The sequence below is a fragment of the Nicotiana sylvestris genome, chromosome 1 (genome assembly GCF_000393655.2).
Source record: "Nicotiana sylvestris chromosome 1, ASM39365v2, whole genome shotgun sequence".
NCBI lineage: Eukaryota > Viridiplantae > Streptophyta > Magnoliopsida > Solanales > Solanaceae > Nicotiana > Nicotiana sylvestris.
Genome location: NC_091057.1, coordinates 113658269 through 113684509, shown reverse-complemented (window position 1 = coordinate 113684509; position 26241 = coordinate 113658269). Strand labels below are relative to the sequence as shown.

Sequence of the window (26241 nt, the reverse complement as noted above, 5' to 3'; positions counted from 1 at the left end):
TTTCAATAGTTATCATTTCAGTTATCAATTAATAATTCTCAGTTATAAGCTTAGTTTCAGTTTCAACATTTATAATTCTTTCTTTCAGTTGCCTTACATACCAGTACAATTCAAATGTACTGACGTCCCTTTTGCCCGAGGCCTGCATCTCACAATGCAGGTAATGATTTACAGGTTGATGATTCCGAGCACTAGGATTCTCGTACCAGCTATTTGGTGACCCCAGTTCTTTCGGGGCATTATCATTACTTTACAGCCTTTCAGTATTTACAGATAGTCAGTGTTTTTAGTACTTCATTAGAGGCTTCATAGACTAGAGTAACAGTTAGACAGAGTCACAGACTTTTCATAGTAAGATATGTTGGCCACAAATATGTTACAGAATTGTATTAGTATTTTCGCACTTTGATTTATATCATCCAGACTTTCAGTATATCAGCATGTGTTAGTTTATCTTCCGCATTCAGTATGTTATGATACCACATGTTGATTCAGCCAGCCAGTTGGTTCGCCCGGTCACATGTAGTCAGGCACCGAATGTCGTGTTACGTCTAGGCCCAGGTTCAGGGCGTGACACAATACTTTCAAGGTTAAAGGAATTTACAAATCAAAGATAAAAATCAATATGATACATAATTAATGTTAGGTTCTATTTAATTTTAGATTGTCGAAATACCACTTCAAATTCGAAAAAGATATAAGAATTTAATAAATCCTTGACATATGAACATGGAAGAACAAAGAGATTAACACATTTCAGTAACACTTAAGAAAGTGATCATATAACCCATTACTTAAGGTTAATAAAAATGGAGTAATTCATATTCAATTAAATATTACATTCCAGAAGAGAATGCCAAATATTTCTAGAATTTTTATAAAGAAAATTCTATATAAGGTCTTAAAAGTATATATAAAAAAATTATATTTATATGTCGGTTTGGTTCGAGTTTTTTACTCAATACCAAACCAAATCAAACCAAACCTAGTCGGGTTTTTTAATCGATTTGGTTTGACTTTTCGATTTGGTGCGGTTTGTACACCCCTACTTCTATGAGACTAAGTTTCTTCCTTCCTCGAGTTACCTATTTAGGATCAATGTTATCATTTACCAAGCTTACACTTAATGTTTTATAATTTAAACATAATTTTTAATATAATATTTATGTGATGATATACACGCGCAACGCGTATACACTAAAACTAGTATATTTAAAAAACCTGAAACAAAATTAAGATGGGATGAATTGAATAAAAAATTAACTCGCTTTTCTCTTCATTTTATATCTTTCTATGGCCCTCCATTATTTTTCTATAAGTTTTGTTCATATATTTTATTTTCTATCAATTCACGTGTAACATAATACAAACATGGTAATTGGTAAGTATAATGCAGAGGCACATAGAGAACGTCACAGGTGATCGATCCTAAGCGAGTAAGCCAGTTAGCCAGGTCCATCTCCAAAATAATTGGTATTGCCTTAAAAAATTTACCATAATTCTTCTCTTCACAAAAATTCAGAAACGAGGGGAAAAAAAAAAAGCTTTAAGACAGAATTTTCATTCATCACAAATTTGCAAGTGGTAACTCTGTTTTGAAAATATTTCCATTAGCCTCCCGAAATATGCTGCTAAAGCACAGGGTATTTCTATGGTTATTGGAGCAACTCAAGCAGAGAGAAAAACAAGAGGGAGAAAGCGAAAATTTTAATCAGGAAAAAAGAGAAGAAAGAGCTGCACATATCTCATTTTCTCCCTTTTCATTTTCTTTCTCCAACTCCAGTAAATTCTCCTTCCTTTTGAACTATTCCCTCGTTGCAAAACTGAGTCTTTCATAGTTTTCCATCTGTTTTACCACAAAATTCAGTACAACAGGTGTAAAATAATGTTCTACTACGTCCTTAATTAATTTGCTGTTTTTGATGAGATTTTACGTAACATACCATGCATGCATGTTTAATCTTGAAGTCATTGGGGGTTGTTTTTGTTTCATTTCTTTCAGGTTAATACTGCCATCCTTGTGAATAGTTGAAGAGAAAAATAATCAGCAGTATATTAAAATATTTTTGAGACTTACAAGTCTGAAACATCATGGCTCCAAGCACGCTTAGAAAGGCAATTGGGGCAGTGAAGGACCAGACGAGCATAAGCTTGGCAAAAGTTGGCAGCAGTGCCTCCTTGTCCGATCTTGAAGTAGCCATTGTGAAGGTGACCCGACACGAAGAGTACCCACCGGAGGAGAGGCATATAAGAGAGATTCTAAGCTTAACTTCTTATTCTCGAGCCTATGTTGGTGCATGTGTTAGCTTCATTTCCAGACGCCTTGGAAAGACCAAGAATTGGGTTGTGGCGCTTAAGGCACTCATGTTGATCCATAGGCTGCTCTCTGATGGCGATCCATCTTACGAGGATGAGATTTTCTTTGCCACAAGGCGAGGAACCAGGCTTCTTAACATGTCTGATTTTCGTGACTCAAGATCTAACTCCTGGGATTGTTCTGCATTTGTACGATCATATGCTTTGTACCTTGATGAACACCTGGAATTTAAGATGCAAAACCGCAGGGGAAAACGCAGTGCATTTTCATACAACGATGATGAAGAAGAGGCTCGTCATAATGCCAAGGGGGTAAAAGCCACTCCTTTGAGGGAAATGAAGAATGATCGAGTTTTCTCAAGGATTCATCATCTCATGCAGCTCCTAGAGCGATTCTTAGCTTGCCGACCTGCAGGTTAGTATTTCCTAACTCCACTTTTGCTTTAATATTTCTTGTCAATTTCATAAATATTTTGGTAATTCAATCAGCAATGCATCTTATAAGGAATGAATATCAAATGCCAATATAGAATTAGCATAGAAGTAAAGTAGCTGAAATGAAGAGAAAAGAAATGATGAGAAGATAATAAATGAGGTTAACAAAACTCAAGTTTTGTTAACATCTTATAAAACCTTAAGGGCTTGCTCGTATTTTACCGACTCCTTTCTAAAGGTAGTCTTTAAATATAAATTTCCACTATATGTTACAGGTTTGGCAAAGAACAACAGAGTCGTGATTGTGGCTCTTTATCCATTAGTGAAGGAAAGTTTCCAGCTTTATTATGATTTAACAGAAATCATAACTATTCTGTTCGATAAGTTCATAGAACTATCAATCCCCGACTCTGTAAAAGTTCTCGAGATTTTCTTCAGAATTAATAAGCAATATGAGGAGCTCGAGCAGTTCTACGATTGGGGTAAAACAGTTGGACTTGCACGCACTTCTGAATATCCAGATATTGAGATCATTCCACCGAAGAAACTTGAGCGCATGGATGACCTTATACGAGAAAAGTCCTTCAGAGAACAGAACAGGAAGGCAGCAATACGCAACGAGACAACTACTGAGCATGTTCAAGAAACTGAAAAGCAGGAAACTAAAACTGAACCCGAAGAGGACATAAATGCAGTTAAGGCATTACCAGCACCAGAGGTATTGCCCAAAGAAACAGAAGAAAAGAAAGAGGAAGATGACAAGAAAGACGTGGTGACCCAAGAAGTAGGAGATTTGTTGAACTTGAGTGAAGATGTTCCAACTACGGAAGAACATGGAGATCAACTGGCTTTAGCCCTGTTTGATGGTGGCCAAGCAACGACCAATCCTACAACAAGCATTTCACCATGGCATGCATTCAACGATTCAGGAGACTGGGAGACAGCACTGGTTCAGTCCGCAAGCCAATTGTCAAACCAGAAAGCTTCCTTCCCCGGAGGCTTTGACACATCAACACTTGATGGCATGTACCAACAAGGAGCAGTGGCACAGGCAGTAGCCAGCTCAGGTGTTGTGGCTACTGGAAGTGCAAGCAGCGTAGCATTTGGCTCAGCAGGACGGCCAGCAATGTTAGCATTGCCTGCACCTCCAACGGCAAATGGTGGAGCTAGTACAGCCGCACCAGGCACAGATCCTTTTGCAGCATCACTGGCAATAGCTCCACCAGCATACGTTCAGATGTCAGAGATGGAGAAGAAACAGAGACTACTAGTGGAAGAGCAGTTAATGTGGCAAGAATATCAGAGAAATGGAATGCAAGGACAGGTAGCATTAGCCAAGGCACAACCAAACCCTTACCCACATAACATTGGTGGTTACAGGCAAACCTTCTAAAGCTTTCACTGATAAGATTACACAACAATGTAATGTCATTTTCCCTGTGGTCAGCGGTATCTCAGTACAAAGACAAGTCATGAAATTGTACAGAAAGAAAGTGGCATTCTGGAAGAAGAGGTATGCAAGTTCACATCTAATCAATGTCTGCATTGCCAGCTTTCTCAGAAAGACAACTAAGCTACAATATTGAAATATGAGAACTGCAAAACTACATGTAGACAACATCCATTATCAGTGTACAGAATGTGACATTTTCTTAAAACAAAGTGCTAGTGTCACCTTATTCTTTTTCCTTCTTTTCTTTCTTCAGTTTAAAGTGGTTACTCAAGCTGATATATACATACCGTGCATTTTACATCATAAGAAATAATAAACTAACCACAGCAATGAATGATAGCAAATGCTAATTGTTGTTATTAGTATCTTAATGAGGAATGAAGAAAATTACTAAGTAACACAATTTAGAAGACAGACCTAAAAGTTACAAACTGTGCACAGCAAAACAACAGCAACAACAACAACAACTACACCTCAGTCGCAAACAAATTGTGCACAGTAATCAGCTTAAATCATTTTTGCAATCATCTAGGACTAATCTCTACACAGCTGATGAACATATCAAGCTCATAATGAAAGGTTTCTGAAACTTGGCAGCTTCATGTTAATCCTTCTTTATGGAGAGACCCAACTGCATTCCTACAGATACCAAGGTCTCAAGTGATCTTGCACTATTTTCCAAGAGATCCTCGTCTATCTTTATGGAATCCTGTACGTTTCCACAGATCAGATGCCATGCAAATCACTAAACAACAGCAGGATAGATTGGACGCAACTGACACAAAAAAAGGGAAGGGAAGGGTGATGAATTATATGCATAGATACACAAAATATGTAATGTGGAGTGAACATTGTAAGCTGGCTAATCTTATGAGGCAAGTAATTCACCATCACTACGCAATTACTGTAAACAAATACCAGCTTCTGTTGAATGTTCTCATTTTTCATCTTGTCTAATCTTGTGACCGCACATCCATCATAGTATTCGTATCTTTGCAACACTGACTTTCAAGGCCCAACATTTAAGACTGTATAACATTATTGGACTTACAACTGTTCTATGAACTTGTGTTTCACTTTGGCAGGCATCCATCTATCACATAACATTCTGGACACACTTCACCATTTCAGCATCCTATTTTGATTCTTTGTGTAATATCTTCATCTATCATACCATTCTTCTGAAGCCTCGCGTCTAGATATATTAATTGTTTGCATTTACACCACAAACCCATCTAATCTCACATCAACTTCACCCTTATGTTGGCTAAACTTGAGCGCATATATTCAGTCTTACTTTCACTTATCTTAAAACACCTTCTTTTAGAGTGCTTCTCCATAACTCATGCTTTTGGTTGACGCTGTCGTTGGTTTTTTCAATTAGCACAATATTGTATGCATATAGCATACAACATATGATCTCATCCTATATGATATTAGTAAGCTCATCGATAACTAGTTTTAGCAAGGGCTCAGTTCTGATCCCTGGTCTAAACTCACGGTTACGGAAAAATGTTTTGCGTCTCCAACTGTGATCTCACACTAGTGATAGCTACTTTTATACATATCTTATGGAAACATAAAAATATATTAGTGGAAAACAAATTTATATGACGCGAAACTGAAATAGATGTTTCAAAAAATACACTGTTTATTACAATGAACCAAATATTCCTCTAATGCATATTCACTAAATTATTCAGTGATTTATCATCGTTACAATGCACATATTATAAACCATGTATAACTTGTTTGTGAACCAAATCACCCTAAATTATAAGACACTTATTGGAATACAAGGCGTGTATATAGTCATCTGTTACAGCTTAAAGTTAGCCCATGTAGTTCTACAAGAGGATGATCAGAAATATTTACCCATAGAAGAGTCCAGAGAGTCTTAAATTACCAGAGACGCTAGACAGGATTCCAAGTAGAACCTACTCTCTCTCTCCCTCTTTTTTTTTTTTTCCCTTTTTGTTTTTCTTACATGGAATTTTTCCTTCTTTCTTTATATTATTGAAAATTATGGATCTATTAGTCATTGTTAGATCCCACATCCATTGGGGATTTTAAAATGAGTCTCCTTATATTGTCTTCAGAAATCCTCACCTCAGGAGCTAGCGTTTGGGGATGAGATAGGCCCAAGATCCATTTTTATCAGTCATTAATTCAATATGATAAAAACATAACACCTTCCAATAAGCAATGCTATCTCGCAGAGGTAGTATTCAATACTGACTAAACTAAATTAGAACCTAAGCAGCTGGACAGTTTATTTATTTTCGTACATGTATAATTTCATGCTCACAAGACCAAAGTGGTGTTGTGTTAAGAGACAAACTAATCTCCATATCTTCTACTTGCAAATTAGATTACTCACATTGGTTTTATAAATCCTAGTGGCAGTTTATAAACTCTTTAAACTCATATTTCCTGTGATGAAAACTCTTTGGCTCAAGCCAAATCATTCACTTAGTGGTGGCAAAATGAATAGAAAAAACAGTTACCCATCCATATTATCCGTTAAAAATGGGCTAGATAATGAACTTTTTAAAAATGGGTCATAGCCAATGGATAACCAATGGGTTTAACTTTTACATTTGCAAGGACTCAAATTGGGGGTTCCTCAAGTTCAGGAGACTAAGAATTCTCCCAAAAGTTATCATATTCAAGAAGCCATGGATAATATGGATATCCATATTATCCGCCGGTTAATCCATCTTCTCCCGTATTAAATATGGGTTGGGTCGGATAATTTGTCCATTTTTGCATTACTCATTTTCGACCTACCCATATCCGACCCGCCCGTTTGCCAGCTCTAGTTCAACTAAACATACGTGTTGAACTTCAAGAACATGCATTGAGATATCACCATGATCGTCTGTGCCCAAATTCCAAAATGAGCCCACTAGATGCAGATGTTACTCTACCAGAATATAAATACTTGGTATATTTTCTATGCTGGCAGAATACGTAAGTCTTTTTTTATATAAAAAAAAGTGTACTACCTTAACACGAAGGGGTCGTTTGATAGGAGGTATAAGAATAATGCTGAGTATTAGTAATGCTGGTATTAGTAATGTTGGGAATAGTTGTGTTGGCATTAATTATGCTGAGATTATTGTTTATCCACTGTTTGGTTTGGTATATTAAAGCATTGGATAATTTCTAAAAAAAATTGGTTGTCTACAAAAATACCCTCCACATTCTTTAACTTTGTATACTTTTTCTTCCATGGTCAAAGCGTACAGAGAGAAGAAAGAGCAGCGCTGTTTCTATAAAATATAGCGTAAAGTATTTGGAATCTATGTTGCTCGGACTCTCCAAAAGTGCTACCGTACCCGTGTCGGATCCTCCAAAAATACATTAAATTTGGAGGATCCGACACACACCCAACAACATTTTTGAAGAGTCCGAGTAACATAGTTTGGAATAAGTTTTGAGGGATTTGAGGGGACATTACGTCTTTAAGTATTAGTTATATATAAGTTGAAAAAAAGCTAATGCTAGCATTATTTTTTCTAATACCTCCTACCAAACGACCCCTAAAAGCATGCCACAATATGATTTATATATACTCAAGCAATAGTAACATATGGGGATGTAAAGGTACTTGAGCAATGTTTCACATAACCAACAAAACCAAGGTTACAATAAAAGCGATTATCACTTCAGGATTTCGAAAGGGAAGGGCAAAGCATTTGAAAAAACTTCAGATGATAAAAAACAAGCTTAAACATCATGAAATAGGAGGGCCTAGAATAGTTCTACAGAAAGATTTCACAATGTAGCAAAATAGAATTTTCCAAGTCATTTTCAAGTAGAAAAAAAAAGCTTGTGCACTTACCTTTTCAAAGACACAAATTACAGTACTTCCACCAAAAGAAAAATATCCAAACTGCAATCATGAAAAAGGAATATGAATTAGACATCAAACAGGATAATTTAATTATAAGGAAGCAAAAGTCCCACGTCATAAGCACTGTACCTCATCCCCTTTCTTAACATATTCACCCTCCTTTCTGGAGAAATTAATGCTGCCAACCATTGTTGCTCCAATTGCAACAAATGCAACCTGCAGTCAATTAAGCAAAGCTTCTTTCACCAAATTGAGCATAATAAGACATAGTAAGGGCATAGAGTTCTGGCGGAGGCTAAGGCAGCATGGCTGGGGGTGAAGTGGTGTATTTCACAGGGCTTCCAAAACATCTCCCTTGAATTGACTCTATGGTAATAATCCATATGATTAAAGGGAACACAAGATTAGCATGGAAAATGAAGGATATTATTTTGGATACTAAACAACTACTTCAACAAGTAAATCTTGAGGTGCAATATTGTTTTTGTGAGGCTAATCAAGTAGCTGATGCTCTTGCTAAATGGGGCATTGAGGAGAATGAATCCATTTTCCTCAATCCTAGAGATATGCACAGGTGTGCGGCTGGACCCTATTTGATGGACAAGGCCCAAATGGCTTCAATAAGGCATAAGCAAACGAGGAACATGCTGTCCTAAGTTTTTGTTTTTGTCGCAGGTTTGTCTTGGAGAAATCTGATGTATAAGGGTACTATCTTGCATAGGATCATAGGAATGTTTATAACTTAGATTATGAATCTTTGTACTTGTATATGGCCTTGGTTGTGATTACAGGGATCTTTTGTTGAACAGGGGCCAGGTTGATGCCCTCCTCTGTTACGCTGTAATTTTTTGGTGATTAATATAAGGACTACACCTCCTAATGGCGTAAATTGTATTTAAAAAAAGGGCATAGAGTTCGATATCTTAGCCTGTGGCAAAAGCAGTGGTTCAGAATGCTGACTCAACTTAGAAGGGGTATTATCAATTAAGCATTACATCAAGTATCGTTAGAGCTCCTTTAGACAAAAAATGGAAGGAATGAAACTTTAGCATGAAGATTAGTTCAACACCTTAGAGACTAACACGTTAATGACTCAAAAATAGCCTCAAGGAGACAATAGAGTGTGGAGTTATTCTCACGTGGGGAGTTTCTAAGAAGACTAGCTAAATTTATCTAAAACGAAATTCAAAAGAGGAATCACACAAACAAAGTGACCAAATCTGATAACTGTATCAATGATATATGTGACTAGATCCCTTGCTTTGAATCAAACACGGCCCAACGAGAGAAATGTTGAAAGATAATGATCAAAAACCTCTTACTGATAAAGAAGAGAATAGACGTATCATTCTGAATTTTCAGATATTTATTATGTCCACTTCGGTTGGATATTTCAAAGAAATCTAGGTAAAAAATAAGCATTTATCTTATTGACAGCAGTATCAGAATTAATTACTTTTAACTAGCATGGCTGATAAAGGATAGCGGGACAATATTAACAAAACAGTACATAACTATTTCAAGAAAGAAAGATTATGTGTAAAACTGGAGTCAACTGCATAAAATGACCTACCTTGCCGAAGTATTCTGTGGAAATTATAGACACAACCCTCTTATTCTCTGTGAAAACATTGCAGTATTTGCTATTCACAGCAATAGGATTCACCTAGAAGAAAAGAGAAGAGGGGAGTGGGGTGAGTGGAACAACATGAACTATATAGGATTAAAAACTACTCTGATAAAGAAGCAGCAAGTCACTGCCAAGATAAGCTAAATTTGAGGAAGCAATATATTTTACATACTGTATATAGGCATCCAGGTATTTCAATAAATTTCTCAATAGTTCCAGAGACGGGAAAGTGGAAACGATGATAGTCCTGCAGTTATTTGGTATAGCATATCCAATAGGTGTAAATCAGAATAGAACAGTGGAAATATACTTAACCAAAATATTTTAATATTGAGAAATCTTAACAGAAATATTTAATAGTGAGAAATAGCTCCAACAAGGAAGAAGGTTCACAACAGTTCTACCTGTGGTGCCAAGCGAAATATCACTAGAGCTCCATTGACAAATGCACTGGAACATGCTTCATTCCCCAGAAGACCTTGGATGGAAAACTTTCGACCCTGAGGTAATCCATAAGATACCAAGGCAGTTTGCATCACAATGAAAATAAGTAGAAGCTTTTGAAACATCTAAGATCTCGCTATAGGACAAAATGATTTAGCATTTCTGTAATGGATATTACAATACACAACACACACTAAAAGGCGAAAAAAGAGAAGCAAAATAAAGCAATTCAGACAAATGTGAACAAGGGTTATAAAGTTTCTGCCATGTGGTAAAAACTTGAAATATTTTGTTTTACATTGAACAACCGGATAGGATCCGCAAATAATAGCAGTAAGTGATCTTTATAGATATCACGAAAAACAGCAGACTATTTACAAGCAATAATGAGTTTACTATAAATTGGATTTACCTTGATCCAAAATCTTATACTATCAGCAACGCTGTTGAATACCATAAGACGGCAATCAGCAGCGCATACAGCAATATCATCACGTTCTATAAAAGCAATAGGTCTTGCACCAGGCTTCAACTCTCTTATGAAAAATTCGTTGAATGTCTGAAAACCAAATTTATGAGACCATTAAGCAATGATGCGCAATGATAGTTCAAACTTTATAAAAAATTACAAGATCGGAAAATTATAAGAACAATAATCAAATACGAATAAGGTGCATTGGATTGATCAAGATACAACGCATCCTAGTGACAAGTAATCGTCCTCACTAACTTCTACTCAATCTTCTTCTACATGTAATACCAAATTGAAGCATATGCAAGCAACAGACCAAATTAAATTCATTCTTTTCATAATTCATAACACTGCCAGTATCAGTTCATTCTCTTGCAATCGGTCCAAAGACCTAGTTGGAAAATTCCCTTTTTCTGTGCTTTTCTTTTTGAGAGAAAGTAAAGTCCTATTTCTAGATAATGGGAAAGCTTCGATTTACAAGAAGCATACCAAATTTAAGTGAAGAAAGAAAGAATCTCTTTCAAATGAAAGCGCAAGTTGCCTGACGGTGTTGGCATACCTTAAATTGCTCCAATGGATACTTGACTTCATCCATATTTATTTGACCCTAAAACAGAATTATTGAAGTCAATCACAGCAGTTCACAAGAATAAGATAACTTTCTGTGTACTGCAAAAGAGACCAAGTCGAAGGACACTATACATAGATATTGCCAGGAATTATGGAAAATATAACAAATTCAAGCACAAAACATGTCCAGCATAAAGTAGCTATGCTGTCAAATCACCAAACAAATGATTTCATCTCCAGCATCAGGAAATTGGGACTTCAAGATGATAATGAGGATAAAAGAATTACTTCTCCCATTTCAGCTCAAAGAACTGTTCAGTCTAGGGCCTTGCGCTTCAGTTTTTACTCTCACAGTAGTCTTAGTTTAGACATAAACGGATCAGGAGTATAATTCAAATCTTACAGTACTTTATACAGAAGTAGGCCCAAGAATAGAGTTTAAAATAGTATCTTGGATAAGTCTAGAATTTTTACTACGAAAACTTTGGTCCTATTTGATAATTGAATTCTTCTGCAATGATTACATACTAGGATTCCACACTTCAAAAGATCTTGTATGACCTATGTTGCTCGGACTCGGGTCCGAGTATCCGGTGCACGTGCGGATCTAAAGGCCATCGAATTCTTCATCACATAAATTTTAGGATTCAAGGATATGGATTCGAGTGCGGATATGGGTGCTGGGATACAACCAATAAATATATATTACGACATATAAAGTATATATCTCATTTAATTAAAGCTATTGACCTAAAAATAATAAATTTTATTCCTTATAAACACTTAATATTTTATTCATAAGATATTTCGAGAGTAAGAAGGAATTGCAAATAGTGTTCATTGACCTAGAGAAGGCCTATGATAAAGTCCCGAGAGAGGTCCTATGGAGATGTATGGAGGTTAGCGGTGTACCAGTGGCATACATTAGAGTGATTAAGGACATGTACGAGGGAGCGAAGACTCGAGTGAGGACTGCGACATGAGAGTCGGATCATTTCCGAGTGGAGATGGGGTTGCATTCTTAGCCCCTTTTTGTTTGCCTTAGAGTTAGATGTGCTGACGCAACACATACAAGGGGAGGTGTCATGGTATATGCTATTTGCTGATGATATAGTTTTGATTGACAAGACACGAGGCGGAGTTAACTCTAGGTTGGAAGTTTGGAGACAATCGCTGGAGTCTAAAGGGTTCAAATTGAATAGGTCAAAAACTGAGTACTTGGGGTACAAGTTTAGTGATGGGATGCATGAAGAAGTGGAAGTGATGATTGGTACTCAAGTCATCCCCAAAAGAGATAGTTTCAAGTATCTTGGGTCTATTATTCAAGGCAAAGGGGAGATTGACGAGGATGTTACTCATCGTATTGGAGCAGGGTGAATGAGATCGAGGCTCGCCTCAGGGATTTTGTGTGATAAGAATGTGTCACTTGGACTTAAGGGCAAGTTCTACAAAATGGTGGTTAGACCGACTATGTTGTATGGGGCTGAGTGCTAGCCTGTCAAGAAGTCCTATGTCCAGAAAATAAAAGTAGTTGAAATGAGGATGTTGAGATGGATGTGTGGGCATACCAGAAAACACAAGATTAGGCATATAAATAGTGCTCGCCTCAGCGCTAATAGCGTGAGGCGAGGCGAGCAACCTGCGCTATATTGGCTCTGTTGCGTTGCAATTGTAAAAAGCGAGCGCCTCTGCCTATGTAGCGAGAGGCACTGTGTAGCAAGAGGCGAGCTGTGGCGTCGCTTTTTGAAAAAAAAAGAAGGAAAAAGGCGCAGACATTAGAAGAAAAGACCAGCGACTTAAAACATTAGAGCTTGTAGCAATTTCACGTTTCTTTCTTCTTCAACCTTCAAACAACAGAGCAGCCAAGTCCACCCAAGACGATTTCAACCTGAAAGCTTCAAGTTTCTGCCATCCTCTTCTTCATCCAAGTCGACCCAGCCCAGGTATGCTTCTTTCTTCTTCTTCTTTCTTCTTTCTTCTTTTTTCTTTTCTTTCTTCTCTTCTTTCTTCTTTCTACTTTCTTCTTTCTCCTTTCTTTCTTCTCTTTCCTTCTTCTTCTCTTCTTCTTTCTATTTTTTTTGCTCTGTTTTTTGTCGAGCAACAGTGCAGAACAGAGAGTCTGTTGCTCTTTTTTTTTTTTCGTTTTTCTTCTCCTTCTGATCTGCTCTTCTTCTTTCTATTTTTTTTGCTCTGTTTTTTGTCGAGCAACAATGCAGCAAAAACAGAACAGAGAGTCTGTTTGTGCTCTGTTTTTTTTCGTTTTTCTTCTTCTGATGATGATGATCTTCTTTTCTTTTCTTTGTTGCTCTGTTTTTGATTGAGCAGCAGTACTGCACCCTGTTTTTGCTATTGTTTTGGCTCTGTTTTTTCAATTCTTTCATTGTTGGGCAGAGGCAGAGGCACAGAACTTCAAAAATTCAAACCTAAAATTTCCTCCTTCAAAACTATCTATTGAGTTTTAATTTTTTAATTTATATATTTATTAATATATTATTGTTATTGAGTTTTTAGTTATATATATAATATTTTTTTTGTATAGATTGTAGCTTCACGTCAAAAAGGCAAGCGCTTCGCTGCGCGCCTCTTGCCTCAGAGAAGCGGGCCCTCGTCGCTATTTGTCGCCTCATGCTATCCAAAACACTAGGATTAGGAATGAAGTTATTAAGGACAAGGTAGGAATGGCATATGTGGAGAACAAGTTGTGGGAATCGAGGCTGAGATGGTTCGGACAAGTGAAGAGGAGAGACATAGATGCTCCGGTCAGGAGGTGTGAGAGGTTGTCCATGACGGGTCTAAGGAAGGGAAGGGGTAGGCCTAAAAAGTATTGGGGAAAGGTAATTAGGCAGGACATGTCATTGCTTCAGCTTACCGAGGATATGACCCACGATACGAAGGTGTAGAAATCGAGGATTAGGGTTGTAGGTTGACAGATAGTAGTGTGTTCCTCCTAGGCTTACCAGTAGTACTAGGACTATTTTTGTATTTTCTTATTCATGGTTCTTTATTATTACATCTTGTGTAATTCGCGCCCATTACCATATTACATTGTTGTCACTATTGTTTGCTACTTGGTTGCTTTATCTCCACTGTTCCTTGAGCCGAGGGTCTATCGGAAACCTCTCTATCTCTATAAGGTAGGGGTAAGGTCTGCGTACACACTATCCTCCCCAGACTCCATTCATGGGGTTATACTGGATTTTTTTGTTGTTGTTGTATAAGATATCTCGTGTAATAGCAAAGCATTCTCACACTTTATATGACTATATGATGCATATTACATAAACCCAAAAATCAAAGCAAATACTCAATCAATCTATACTTCTCGGTCATAGATGTAGTCAAAGCACCCGAGCTAAGCTGACCAAATTCGGAGTTGTGATGCATTTCTAACTTGATTGTATAGTGTAATATCAAAAGTACTTAAATGCTGAAGCACACTTCTTCCGATACGAGGAAGATGGACAATATTTCATAATAAAAGGTAAGGGTCCTTTAAGGATAGAGAGGATAGCTTTTTGTACATAACACATGGAAGGAAAGTTGCATTTAATCAAAGGACATAGCTTTTATCATTCAAATCTCTTCCAAGGCACCTAAAATTTAGTGCAACAGTAGCAGAATGTAAAAATGGGGAAAGCAAAAGGATAATTATTTATATTCTCCAAAAACAAGAACTTCATGTCCAAAGTTGGCTACAAGACATTACTGCAACATTGGTATATTGAAGAAAAGTACAGAATCTTGCTGCAGTTGGCTTAGGCTATCTAGTGAATCTACTAGGATGAAGAAGAATAATGTATAAGCAGAACTAATTATGACATCATAATTAACTAGGAAGAATACCTTAAAAAATTCGATGAAGTTAGGTATTTCTTTAGCAGATTCAGCAGAATCCATTTTCTTGCCCTGTTTTTCAGAGAGGCTCCGCAAGATTTCTTTTGCGCCTGTGCTAAAGTTAAAATGGTAACGATCAGCAACAAGAATCCTCAGCAGAAAAAAATGGGGGACACAATTTATAAACTCTCACGACCTCCGTTCCACTTTATGTAACCTTTTTCGCTTTTCGAGATTAAAACTATGTAAACTTTGACCAACATTTTGAAATGCATTTTTTCAGCATGATGACATGAGAAGAATTGCAACTTATAGCATTTTTCGTATAGTTTTTGAATATCAAAATTTAACCTTAAAATATCGAGTTAATCTAATCCAATTTAACTTCAAAGACTGACTCTGAAAAAGCGAAAAGGTTCATATAAACTGGAACAGAGGGAGTACTAGATACTCACGGTACATTTCTCAAGTTGATAGTATCTGATAAAGGAAAAATATGAGGGATAGATAGGATGATGGGAGAGTTCTGTATTATGAAACCAGCATCAGCTAGATATATCTTTTTTTTCCAGGATAAAGAGCACTTGTGGCCCATGCTACATTGATAGTTTTGACTTACATGTAAAGCAATGTCTTACTCAAAATTTGCTAGAACTAGTTCGGTGGCCCCTGTGTTATCCTTGCTTGCACTTCCAGTCCTCATTTATCCAGAAGTGGAACTTTTGGCTCATTTTTTTTTTTAATAGAACCGTTAAGAATGAACAAGAATAATTAAATCTGATTTAAATTCAGGGCAATTTATTAATTCAGCATACAACCGGAAAATAAAATAAATCTGGATTTTTGAAATTTTTTAACACATTTAAAGTAGTCTCTTGCATGACCAAACAGAATAAATAAGCAAAAAAGAAAGGAAAAACTAATATGCATAAAGTGGAAAATAAAGTGGAAATAAATAAAAAGAAAACACATGAAAAAGAAAAAAAAAATTAAAACCTCAACGGCTCAACCCAACCTTCTCTCTTGTGCTGTGGCTTTGGGCCTTTCCTGCGCAGCTTAGGTGGAAGGCGAAGAAGGCCTCCTTCCGGGGGGGGCCCGAGCCATCAGTGAGATATCTCACTCTGGAAGGGCTCCCCATCCTCAACAACCCACTACCTGGACTTTATTCAAATGCAACTTTCATTTCCCCTGATTTACACAGGTTGAATGGGTGTAACACGAGTACGACTTACAAGTATGAAGTGCAGATCCTTCAAACACTAAAACTAGCTAACATTTAGCATACTCCATTGCGTACTTATAGCACCCCAACTGAATATGTAGCATCTGTATCCCCAAATACAATTAAGATTCCTTATCCACCCTAGCCCTTCCCCTTCCTCCCTCACCAAGCTCCTCCACCATCAATTAACCCGACTCTCCGTCCTCTCAAACCCCCAACTCATCCTTTCCTAGCCAGACTCCCCAAATCACCCTTACTACCCCATTGATGACAGAAAAAGCAAAGTTTGTTCTTATGAGTTTGCTTTCTGTTTGTTCTTCTTATTTTCCACTATGAGAGTTATCAAATACCCCTGATTTTTAACAGATTAAAATACGTAAATTAACAATGGACTAGAATCATTATATTTTTTAAAATCGAAGGCTAAATAGCTACTTTGAGTACATGGGCCAAAAACTGAAACTAATCTATATCATAGGGGCCAACTAGATGGATATCAGGATATTCATATATAGGCTTACATATAGAAGAAGTGTATATACACAAATTGCACACAATTGAGGATCCTTTGATAACTGATTAAGTCAAAAGCATACCATTATCCATAAGGCCAAGGCCAAATTTAGACTGATAGATAGCCCTCATTGACAAGACAATCTTCCGATCAATTATTTCCTCCACTAGCCTTTTCTTTCTGCGATCATAAACCTAACAAGTGCAGGATGCAACATCAGATGCCATCAGAGGACAAAAGCATGTTCTAATTCCCATCCCACTCTGCTCAGAAATTACACATAAGGCTAAAAGAAAGGGAGAACAATTGGAAAAAAACCAACATCCAGTTAGCCGAAGTTGCAGGGTCATTTTGCCGAGTTGTTCTTTATGAGTTTTACATGAATACAGTAAATGAACATGGGGAAATAGGTGAGCCCTCGGAGTGAGTTGGTAACTATTTTCAAGAAAAATAAAAGGAGAAGATTCAAAAGAAGGTGAAAGGAAGAAATCATATAAGATCCTCGGACAATTCAAAGTAAATACTTTTGCCAGCAGTGGGATCATACGCACTTCAGAATTCATAACAGAACCCTAAATTAATAAACAGGGTGAAAAATACAAATATAAAGGCCCGAGAGGCTTGCACAAGAACTTGTAAGAAGACAAGGCAACTAAAGCACACATCAATGTCTTAGATCCTTCTGCCAGTTTCTATAGAAAAAAGGTTGCTCCTTCCATATATGTATACCAGAAAGGTGAGAGACATTTCTGTTGAGGGGTGGAGTGAGTACAAGAGCATACCAAGATATGTGATGCACTTGAACCAGACCTTAAACCGATATCATAAGTTGAGAAATGGGCCCATTCACTCAGTTTGAACATCCATCTACGCAGAATTATACAAGTATGTGAACTTCAACATTTCACAATAAAATCAGCAGAATTTCAAAAAATATAATTTAATAATTATCAAGACAGAAGTAATTTTATTAGGAAAATTAGAACTCGAACTGTTGCGTAGTTCTCACCCACTTGAAGCCTCCTTCTCAGTCAGGAAGCCTCCTGTCATAACCTGATTCCCAGTCCCCTCATCAAAACACAAGGTCATATGAATCATGCTGTTCAACCCATCCGAAACTTCAAGAACATGGCCACAAACTGGACAGCAATTGATTAGTGGTTCCCTACAAGAGAAGAACATTGAGTCTACAGGAGAATAGAAGACCATGAAGCCAATGACAGAAGTATCTATATCTGCCAGAAAAGAAAAAGTAATTCAATGCAAGTAATTGTAAGATGTCATGTATCTTCACTTTGAGGTGAAGAACTCTGGACAAAAGTTTAGGAATGTACAAAAAAGATTTTGACAAGATGACACCAAATTGAAAAGTTGAAACTACAAGGAGGTTTCTAGTCATCCCATATCCACTCCTCATGTCCATTGTTAAGGATATAACTGGTTTCTCATTAACAATGTTTCAGGCTACATACCACCATATAAAAGGTTTAAAAGACAATTGTGATTTCACATGATAGAGCATGATATAAGAAGTAATCTCTTTTAAGCTAAAGTCAAGCCAAGGAAAAGGCACACGTAGGAACTTTTTGCTTTCATCCATTTTATTCCTTACTAACTACCTTCAGTTTACTTCAAGTGAAGCATCTAGATTTATCATACGTCATGAAGTTCAGTACTTCATCAGAATGTTCTCTTCTCTTTAAACAAGGGAGCCTTTTGCTTATATTTTTTGATGATCGCTAATAGTTTTCACTCTAAGCATATATTTATTGGGATGTTATCTTTAAGAAATGAAGAGCCTTGTGCACCTAATTTATGATGATGCCTCACATTTTTCTTTCTGCAGAAGATACTATTTATAATTTTGAATAAACCCTTGCAAAGACACTGTGGAAACTTCATATATAGCAATTTAACTTTTCTCCCCAATTTTTTAGCCAGACAACCATGAATGAACAAATGGAAATCATTTGAAGTTTGCATATGGTATTAGGTCTAGAGAATAGCTTTGTTTCTTTTTCCGTTTCTTTTTCCTTCCTTTAATGAACATAATAGCTTTACTAAAAGATTGTCACACTTTTTTTTCTTACAGATTGTCACACACGTTGATGCCAACAATTAGATGACCAAGATGGAATAGGGGGTTTGCTTTTTGTATCACTCAGTATGTACAAGCAGTTACTTATGCCCATTTTGCTATATCAATAAAATCCTCAAAACTTATCAGAAAGAAGAATTAGACGAACATATATTGAACATTAAATTCTCGACTTTTTATCTGAAAGAGTTGTTACGTTTGAAGTTTTCACAAGTTCAAATGCGACCTTCTAGGTCTTAGGAAGTTTTTTCTAAATCCTGTAACTCGTTTCGTAAGGTGTTAAGGCGTGTTTACCACCTTTGGCTTTAATTAACAAAGACAGCGGCAGTGTGAACTTTAAGCACAACATTGAAGGAAAAATGCAAGAACTTTCAAAATAGAGTTGCATAATACAACCCCAACTGGCAAGTGCCTTTGGTTCAATGGTCCACTTTGCTTGCCCTAGAGTAGCTAAGAATTCAAATAAATAAAAGAACTCATGTAGATGCTGCAGTTCATTAAATTTGAGCATTGAAGGGAGTACTACAAAAAGAAGTCACAACATTCCAGGCAGGCAAATTTTACGAGGCCTTACTTTTCATGTTGTATAGCCAGAAGGGTGGCTAGCTCATCCAAGCAGACAACACCATCCCCATTTCTGTCAGCTTGCTTGAATAGCTCCTCTTGCTGACAAACAGAATAAAGACTCCTAAGCTATGGAGTCTTCACAAAAAATACAAGATGTGCCTTGGTTTTAATAATTACAAAAATTGTATCTAGAATTCTTAGCTGGTTTAGGTGCTATTCAAATTGCATTTACATTATGTTGAGAAATGGTCATTATTGAAATAATAATATGAATAGGATGTGATCTGAATGAGAATAACTTGTTATTTGAGAGGATCTATAAAAACTACAGTGAGAGCTTAAGATACTCTACAGATGCGAACCTTCTCAGCTGCCAGCTTATTTCCAAACGCAGCAATCAAATCAGAGAACTCAGCCAATGACAGCTCTCCATCTTCATTATAGTCCTGCAAAGAGCAACAACTCCCTAATAACTAATTCATAAGTCATCTCATTACCAAATAATAATAACTTAATGACAACAGAGAAGCAAAACTGAGATTGTGTATATTATTACAAACTGAAAAAATCATCCACGCATTGTAAACAGATGACCGTTACTTTCCCTTTACTTTATCACTTTTAGTAATAGCAAGAAAGGAGTGCATTATTTGGTCAACCTGGTCAGAACTCAGAAAAAAACAATAGAACTTTCGGAGGAGTGAAGACTCCAGCGTGGAAAGTCAAAGTGACAGAGGAGGGGATGTTCCACATTGCACTACATAAAGAAAAACGATTACTTTTTGTAGAAATAAATGGATGGAATTTTTGGATACTTGATGATAACTTCAGTAAAATTGAGCATGTCTTGGTGTGATATGCAATAGGATGATGTTGATAAGAAAAAGGAAAGAGAAAAGATTGAAACAGTTCGTTTTGAATTATCAAGAAACGAGAAAGAAAAGATTGAACAAGGGACACGCCTATATAGGTGAGACAGAGCTTCTAGCCAGCTTATACTGCAAATTATTCTTCAGAAGGATCCACTAAGAGAACACTTTCACCTAGAATGACGGCATAGGTAAAATTTTCACATACCACTATAGATAAGATGCGCCTAACAAAGCTTTTCTCTGTGTCAACAGGGTCCTGCCAATAAAATTTAATCGCATATTTGGGATCATAGCCGGAAGCAACCTATTCAAAGCAATTAAAAGTAGATGCTCCCCAGAGAATACGAACCTCGATGCAACATGAAATAGATATACGGCCGACAGTTGATGAGGATGATGGGTCTAACAAGTCAAAAACCTCAGTATCAGAACTGGAATCCTGCAAGATAAGTTATTCACTTAGCATTGGGCTAAGAGTTGATCTGAAATGATGGAAAACCTAATTTCATGATTAGGGGCTTGGCCACACTAAGCAATCCAAATTTGGACTTACTATTCAGCAGACATAGATTAACCACGAAAAATGTGGGATACATCTGGAAGCATAGTATCATTTTTATGTAGATCCCTCTGACAACAGAATAACTTTCTCCAAGGTTGCAAACTAAGGAATGCAGCTCCTAACACTACATCAACATTTTTTACAAGCCAACGGGTTTCTGTTGATCTTTGCGAGTAAAAACTTCTAAAATCATCATTTTACGAATCTACATCATTATCGATATTAACATCCTTCTTCTTGCATTGGTAGACATCCTACTTCTGAACATATGAGACTCGGAGGCTACTGCTTTATCCAAATACTTGATGAAAGTAACTGCTGTTTGAAGGGGTAACTTTTAAAATGCTACTAAATCCAAGCATAGTGAAGGCTATGTTGCTTCCATCTTTGGATTTTTTGGTCAAGCGAATTGCTTTAAACAAGTTTTTCCAAGTTCTTAGGACTTGTCAAAAAAGACCACCTTTTGTCCACATCTCATCATAGCTAACATTAAATAGGCAAATACACAATTGATATAGGGCACAATCATAAAGAAACTTAGATCAGTAAACTTTATTGGAAAGGATGATTCAAAATCTTTTTCCACATGGTTAAGTGAGTATAACTTGAGGAACGTGTCCTTAACAAGTGGATTTGGCATCTCTTCGACAGATGTTTTAATCTTCTCTTTGACATAACCCTTTTAAGCAAAAAAAAAATGAAGAACAGAAATTTCATTCTGTCAAAACTTTAACTCAAAAGAGATGATTATTACAAACAAGAAAAACCCAAAACTTGCACGGTTACATTACAAACAATTATTCTTTAGTTAGCAACATAAACATGACATAAGTGCCACTTGTTGCAGATATTTTGTTTCAATCACAAAAGCAACTCACCTGAGAAAGAAATTCAAGTAGATCTATCTCACAGTAACCAATCAGATTGTTCTTGGAAAGCCTGTTGGTCTGTAACATGGATGAAATAAATCAGTGGTGAGTAATTTTTGAGGATTTTCTCTTTTCATAATGACTCATAGGATAAAACCAGTATTGGCATTTCAAAGTACAACATCATGCAAAGATGAAAATTAAACAACAATATCTTCCTCGTGAGGTGTGGTGTTAAGGAACAGGATTGGGAACAAAAATCAACAAAGAGCTTTCTGCTTCCAACCATATCAAGATAAAGGAGAGGCTTAATCTTTCCCCTGAGAACTGTATATAAAATCCCAGGAAGCTGTAGGGCTACATAATTCATGGATGATTCGGTAAGATAGAAAGCATATATCCTAATTTTTGTTTTTACCGATAACTTTCTCAACATGAGACCATGGTGATCGGAAATTTTCAAACTCCTCAATTCAACTTCATGAGACCTAACATGGTCAAATATGAAATATACAAATATTGAGGATGCTCTTTGATGCATTGGCAGCATTGCAGCACCTAGGTTGGACATCCAACACAAGGTTTAGCTTTTATAACTTAATGAGGTATATTGCATTATACAAAGTTTTTCACCATCAAGGAAATGCAAAGCACAAGTGATAAATTTCACAGCCATCAGTACTACCCACCTCAAAAACAGATATTCTTGCAATATGGGCTCCATGTCTTTCCAAAAGAAGCTTTTTTTCCTATAGGAATTAAGATTGAATAATATCAGCAAAAGCTCATGACAGAAATAGCTCATAAATTATTGTTAAAGAAAAACTAAAGAAGGTCAAAAATAGCTTCTAGAACTTGTCATTATCCTCTCTAGAATTTGGGTGTGTTGGAAATATACAAAGTGTCCCATCAGGTGTATACGAGCATCAAGGGGTCTACAAAAATTTGGGCTATTCACACATAGCTGGCACATTGCCTGAAAGTTTTTGGTTGGATGCTTAAATTCTTAACCAATTACATTCTGAGCTCCATTGTAGAATTCGGACCTAACCATTAAGCACATGGCATCACAATAAACGTTGATAAGCTTGCAGTTTCACCTTTAATTTCAATTTCACATGTAAACCCTAGCACATATGGAAAGTTGATAGAGATATACAATGTCCCACCCACATCAGATGCAGTTCGAGAGGAGGTAGACAGGCTTCCAAAAGAACTCATAGAGATCTTGGGCTATTCACTCATTTCTTAAGATTTTACCTGAATTATCAGGTTTTCTCACGGAGATCATAACCAAGAATAAAACACCCTAATGCAATGAGATGGATCAACCAAGATTAGTGTGTACAAGAAGATCAGAATAAAAATCCCCAGGATTGCAGGGTCAGTGCACGCCCAACTGTAACTTGCATAACATAACTAGACTTCAGTTATCATGCCTTACTTAGCTTGACAAATGAAAGGTAAGTTAAGCATAGAAAGATCACTCAATGCCTACCCACATGGAAATTTTGCATGTACAAGGACTAGAAATCTATATTTCTATAATCGCCATAAACATCTTAAATAAGTATGTGTGTTTAATCAATGTGGGAAAGCAACAATAATTGTGGCCTAAAGGGTTTTATCTGCTATGTGTGCATACTATGGATTAATCATATTAAAAATATTAAAAGGAGAGAGAATATGGGATTTCATTGTAAATATATTTTAAAAATACAGTGTTTACTCACTGAGTTCCAGGTCGGCTTGTCAGTTCTGCAAAGAAATAAAAACAAAATGGAAGGAAAAAAAAACATAATCACTAATTTGTGGTGTAAAAGGTAGGAAAACTGAGCACAACTATAACTTTTTTTCTTTGTCCTACATTATGAATGATTGGAGAAATGTGTCACTGACATCTCCTAGGCATGAATTTGTATGTCTTTTCCAATTCTTAATACAGTAAACATGCCGTAGCAGATTGATAGGAATACCAAATAACAAGGAGATGGAGTACTTCTGTGCATATCATACTTGGCATATTATCATTTTCTGAAGAAATACTGATCCAAAGCAAGAAATATTCCAAAGATAACAAGAATCTTAGAGAATGTATAAATTGTGTTACAGAACTATACAGCACATCAAGCGAATAATGCTCTGAACTGTTGTAAGATAGCATGCACAAGTTCGCCCGTTGCAATTCCAAATGAAACTTCACTTTTCATGTCTGTTACTATCAGTGCATTTTGAAGTATCCCAGGCAGGTTTTAAGAACCTAGTCAAAGTTCTAGCTCTTTTTAATTTACACAGTTGTCTGGCTCCAACAAAATAAGACCCATAGGTAAAACCGAAATTTCTACATAACTAACATGTTCACATCTCAAAAGCCGTTTTGTTAAACAAAACTATGTCATAACTGAACTAATTCATACTATTTGTTTTTTATCTTGTAAACTAGAATAGGTAAAAGCTAGTTTCGTTTTTCACAAATTATCCTCAAATTGTTCAAATAATTCAAAACAACCTTTGATTACTGTACCCACACCCAACATACTGAGCAAAAAATAGCATACGCAAACTCCACCTCCCACCCCCCACCCCCCACACACTCAACTATAACTTTGGATTACAAGAAGTGGCAGAAGTGAATTCTCCAAATATTTATATGCAAAATACATGTTTTTATCTGTGTGTATTACTGGGAACATTGTTCAAGACACAAATTCGATACCAAGCAACTGTCTGCAGGCACAGGTACTTAACTGGTCAGACACATGGGTGCGAAAAGTTTGTTCACCAAGAGAAATACAAACTAACCATTTGTCCTTGAATTTCATCTCTGCCTGAAACAAAGTAACCACAACTTCATCCATAAGTTTCCAAAACTTAATAGACACAATAGGTATAACATTTACCAGATTGTGTACAAAAGTTTGGAAAACTTTGTAGAGCTACATTCTGCATCTTTCAAAACTAACATAAGCATACATATTGGCACACAAAACATTAACATATAAGTATTCCATCTATGAGAGTAAGTGTAAAATTTTGTAAAAGTCACTGGAATTAATAAGAGAAAGCTACACTGTGTCTTTCAAAAATCTAAATAGTACATGCATGCATAGGTATTCAATCTACGAATTTGTAACATTCTAGAAATAGAAAAGTTACATTCTGTGTCTATTCAAAACTTATATATAAGTATACGTATTACATTTGCCAAAATTTGCATAATTTTTTGCAAAAGTTGTATAAATTAGTTATCTTTTCAAACTTTAAATGTATGTATAAAATATGTATTCACACGCAAGACATGCATATACGCATTACATTTACCAGAACATGTATAAAATTGCAAATTCGTAGAGATTAGTTGCAGAAAGTCACATTCTCATTCTTTTCAGAACTTAAAAAAACGCGCAAGTACGAATTCGCACGACCGACATGCCCATATACGCGTTACATTTACCATTCTGTGCAGAAAATTCAGCAAATATTTGTAGGAATCAGCTACAGAAAGTAAAACTCTGTACCTTTTCAAAACTTACGCCTAGAAAATATTAAAATTTTTTACAAATTAGGTAGAGAAAGTTACAGTGATGATCCGGATGAGAGCGATGCCAGCAAAATCTTCCTCCTTTAGGATTTTAGAGGTGTAAGAATGTGAACCAGTGGTGTGAGCACGACTACGGCGACGGAAATGGTGACTGTGCAGGTGAAGCCGTCGACCGAGTCTTCTCATCCGCGACGGTTTCGAGCCGCCGTCGGCGGAATCGCCGGATGAGGAATCCGATTTCGAGCTCCCGTGACCCATTCGATGTGCCGCTGGAATTGCCTAGTGGATTGGAGACGATTGAAAAAGTAGTTAAACAAACGGAAATATAAGAATATGAAAAGATTGCTGAATTGGGTTAATATATCGAGTATGATATATTAGTACATTAATGGTGAAAACTTTGACTTAGACCACTGCCTTTTATCGACTTGGAGCTGGTGGAAAGCTGACGTGGACTCGTCTTTTTCCACTTTGGCTCTTATTGCCAATTGGCTACATTATGGGTTTTGCTTTTTTTTTTCTTTTTCCTTTTTGGCATTACTTCTACTCCGTTGACTATTGCCAAGCGGAATATCTTTTATTTTTTAAAAGTATTATTCGAGCTTCTTTTTAGATTATTTTACTGGAGAGATATAATTTAATCTTAATGCATGTGCAGAATATAGTCTGGTTTAGTAAAAGTTGCAAAAAGACATGCAAATAAATTACTTAATTCTATCTCATATGATAGGGTATATCATCCATTAATTATCAATCATGTCTTAATGAGTAAGTAAGCTCGTAGCAAACCGAATTAGACTAATGGTATAGATAATATCAAAACTAAAGGTGTGCAAAAAGATAAAAACCATTATCCGTATAAATGTGGTAATATTTTCTATGGGTCTTAAATTCGTTATTTGATCACAAATATTTTAATTGTGGGGACGCTCTCCACCTACATGTCTACATAGGCTGATATTGCAATTGTCAGTTACCTGGAA

At 36.4% G+C, this 26241-nt stretch overlaps 2 protein-coding genes across 2 annotated transcripts; one reads left to right on the top strand and one right to left on the bottom strand.

The window, feature by feature from the left end:
* The first annotated feature begins 2091 nt into the window (after positions 1 to 2091).
* On the top strand, positions 2092 to 4430 carry LOC104235837 (putative clathrin assembly protein At1g03050). Its single transcript, XM_009789667.2, has 2 exons — positions 2092 to 2731; positions 3027 to 4430. Exons 1-2 carry the CDS (start codon positions 2092 to 2094, stop codon positions 4142 to 4144), a joined length of 1758 nt encoding a protein of 585 aa, XP_009787969.1. The 3' UTR covers positions 4145 to 4430.
* Positions 4431 to 4538: 108 nt separating this feature from the next.
* LOC104235853 (phosphatidylserine decarboxylase proenzyme 2-like) lies at positions 4539 to 25641 on the bottom strand. Its single transcript, XM_009789684.2, has 21 exons — positions 25298 to 25641; positions 24466 to 24545; positions 23451 to 23475; positions 22407 to 22466; positions 21727 to 21795; positions 20636 to 20725; positions 20492 to 20542; positions 19777 to 19860; positions 19422 to 19513; positions 17759 to 17914; positions 17532 to 17616; positions 16832 to 16943; positions 15023 to 15123; positions 11169 to 11216; positions 10550 to 10696; positions 10098 to 10193; positions 9866 to 9940; positions 9637 to 9729; positions 8193 to 8279; positions 8052 to 8102; positions 4539 to 4913 (listed from the first exon to the last, which is right to left on the bottom strand). The coding sequence occupies exons 1-21, from the start codon at positions 25514 to 25516 to the stop codon at positions 4809 to 4811; spliced, it is 1926 nt and encodes a 641-aa protein (XP_009787986.1). The 5' UTR covers positions 25517 to 25641; the 3' UTR covers positions 4539 to 4808.
* Positions 25642 to 26241: the final 600 nt, after the last annotated feature.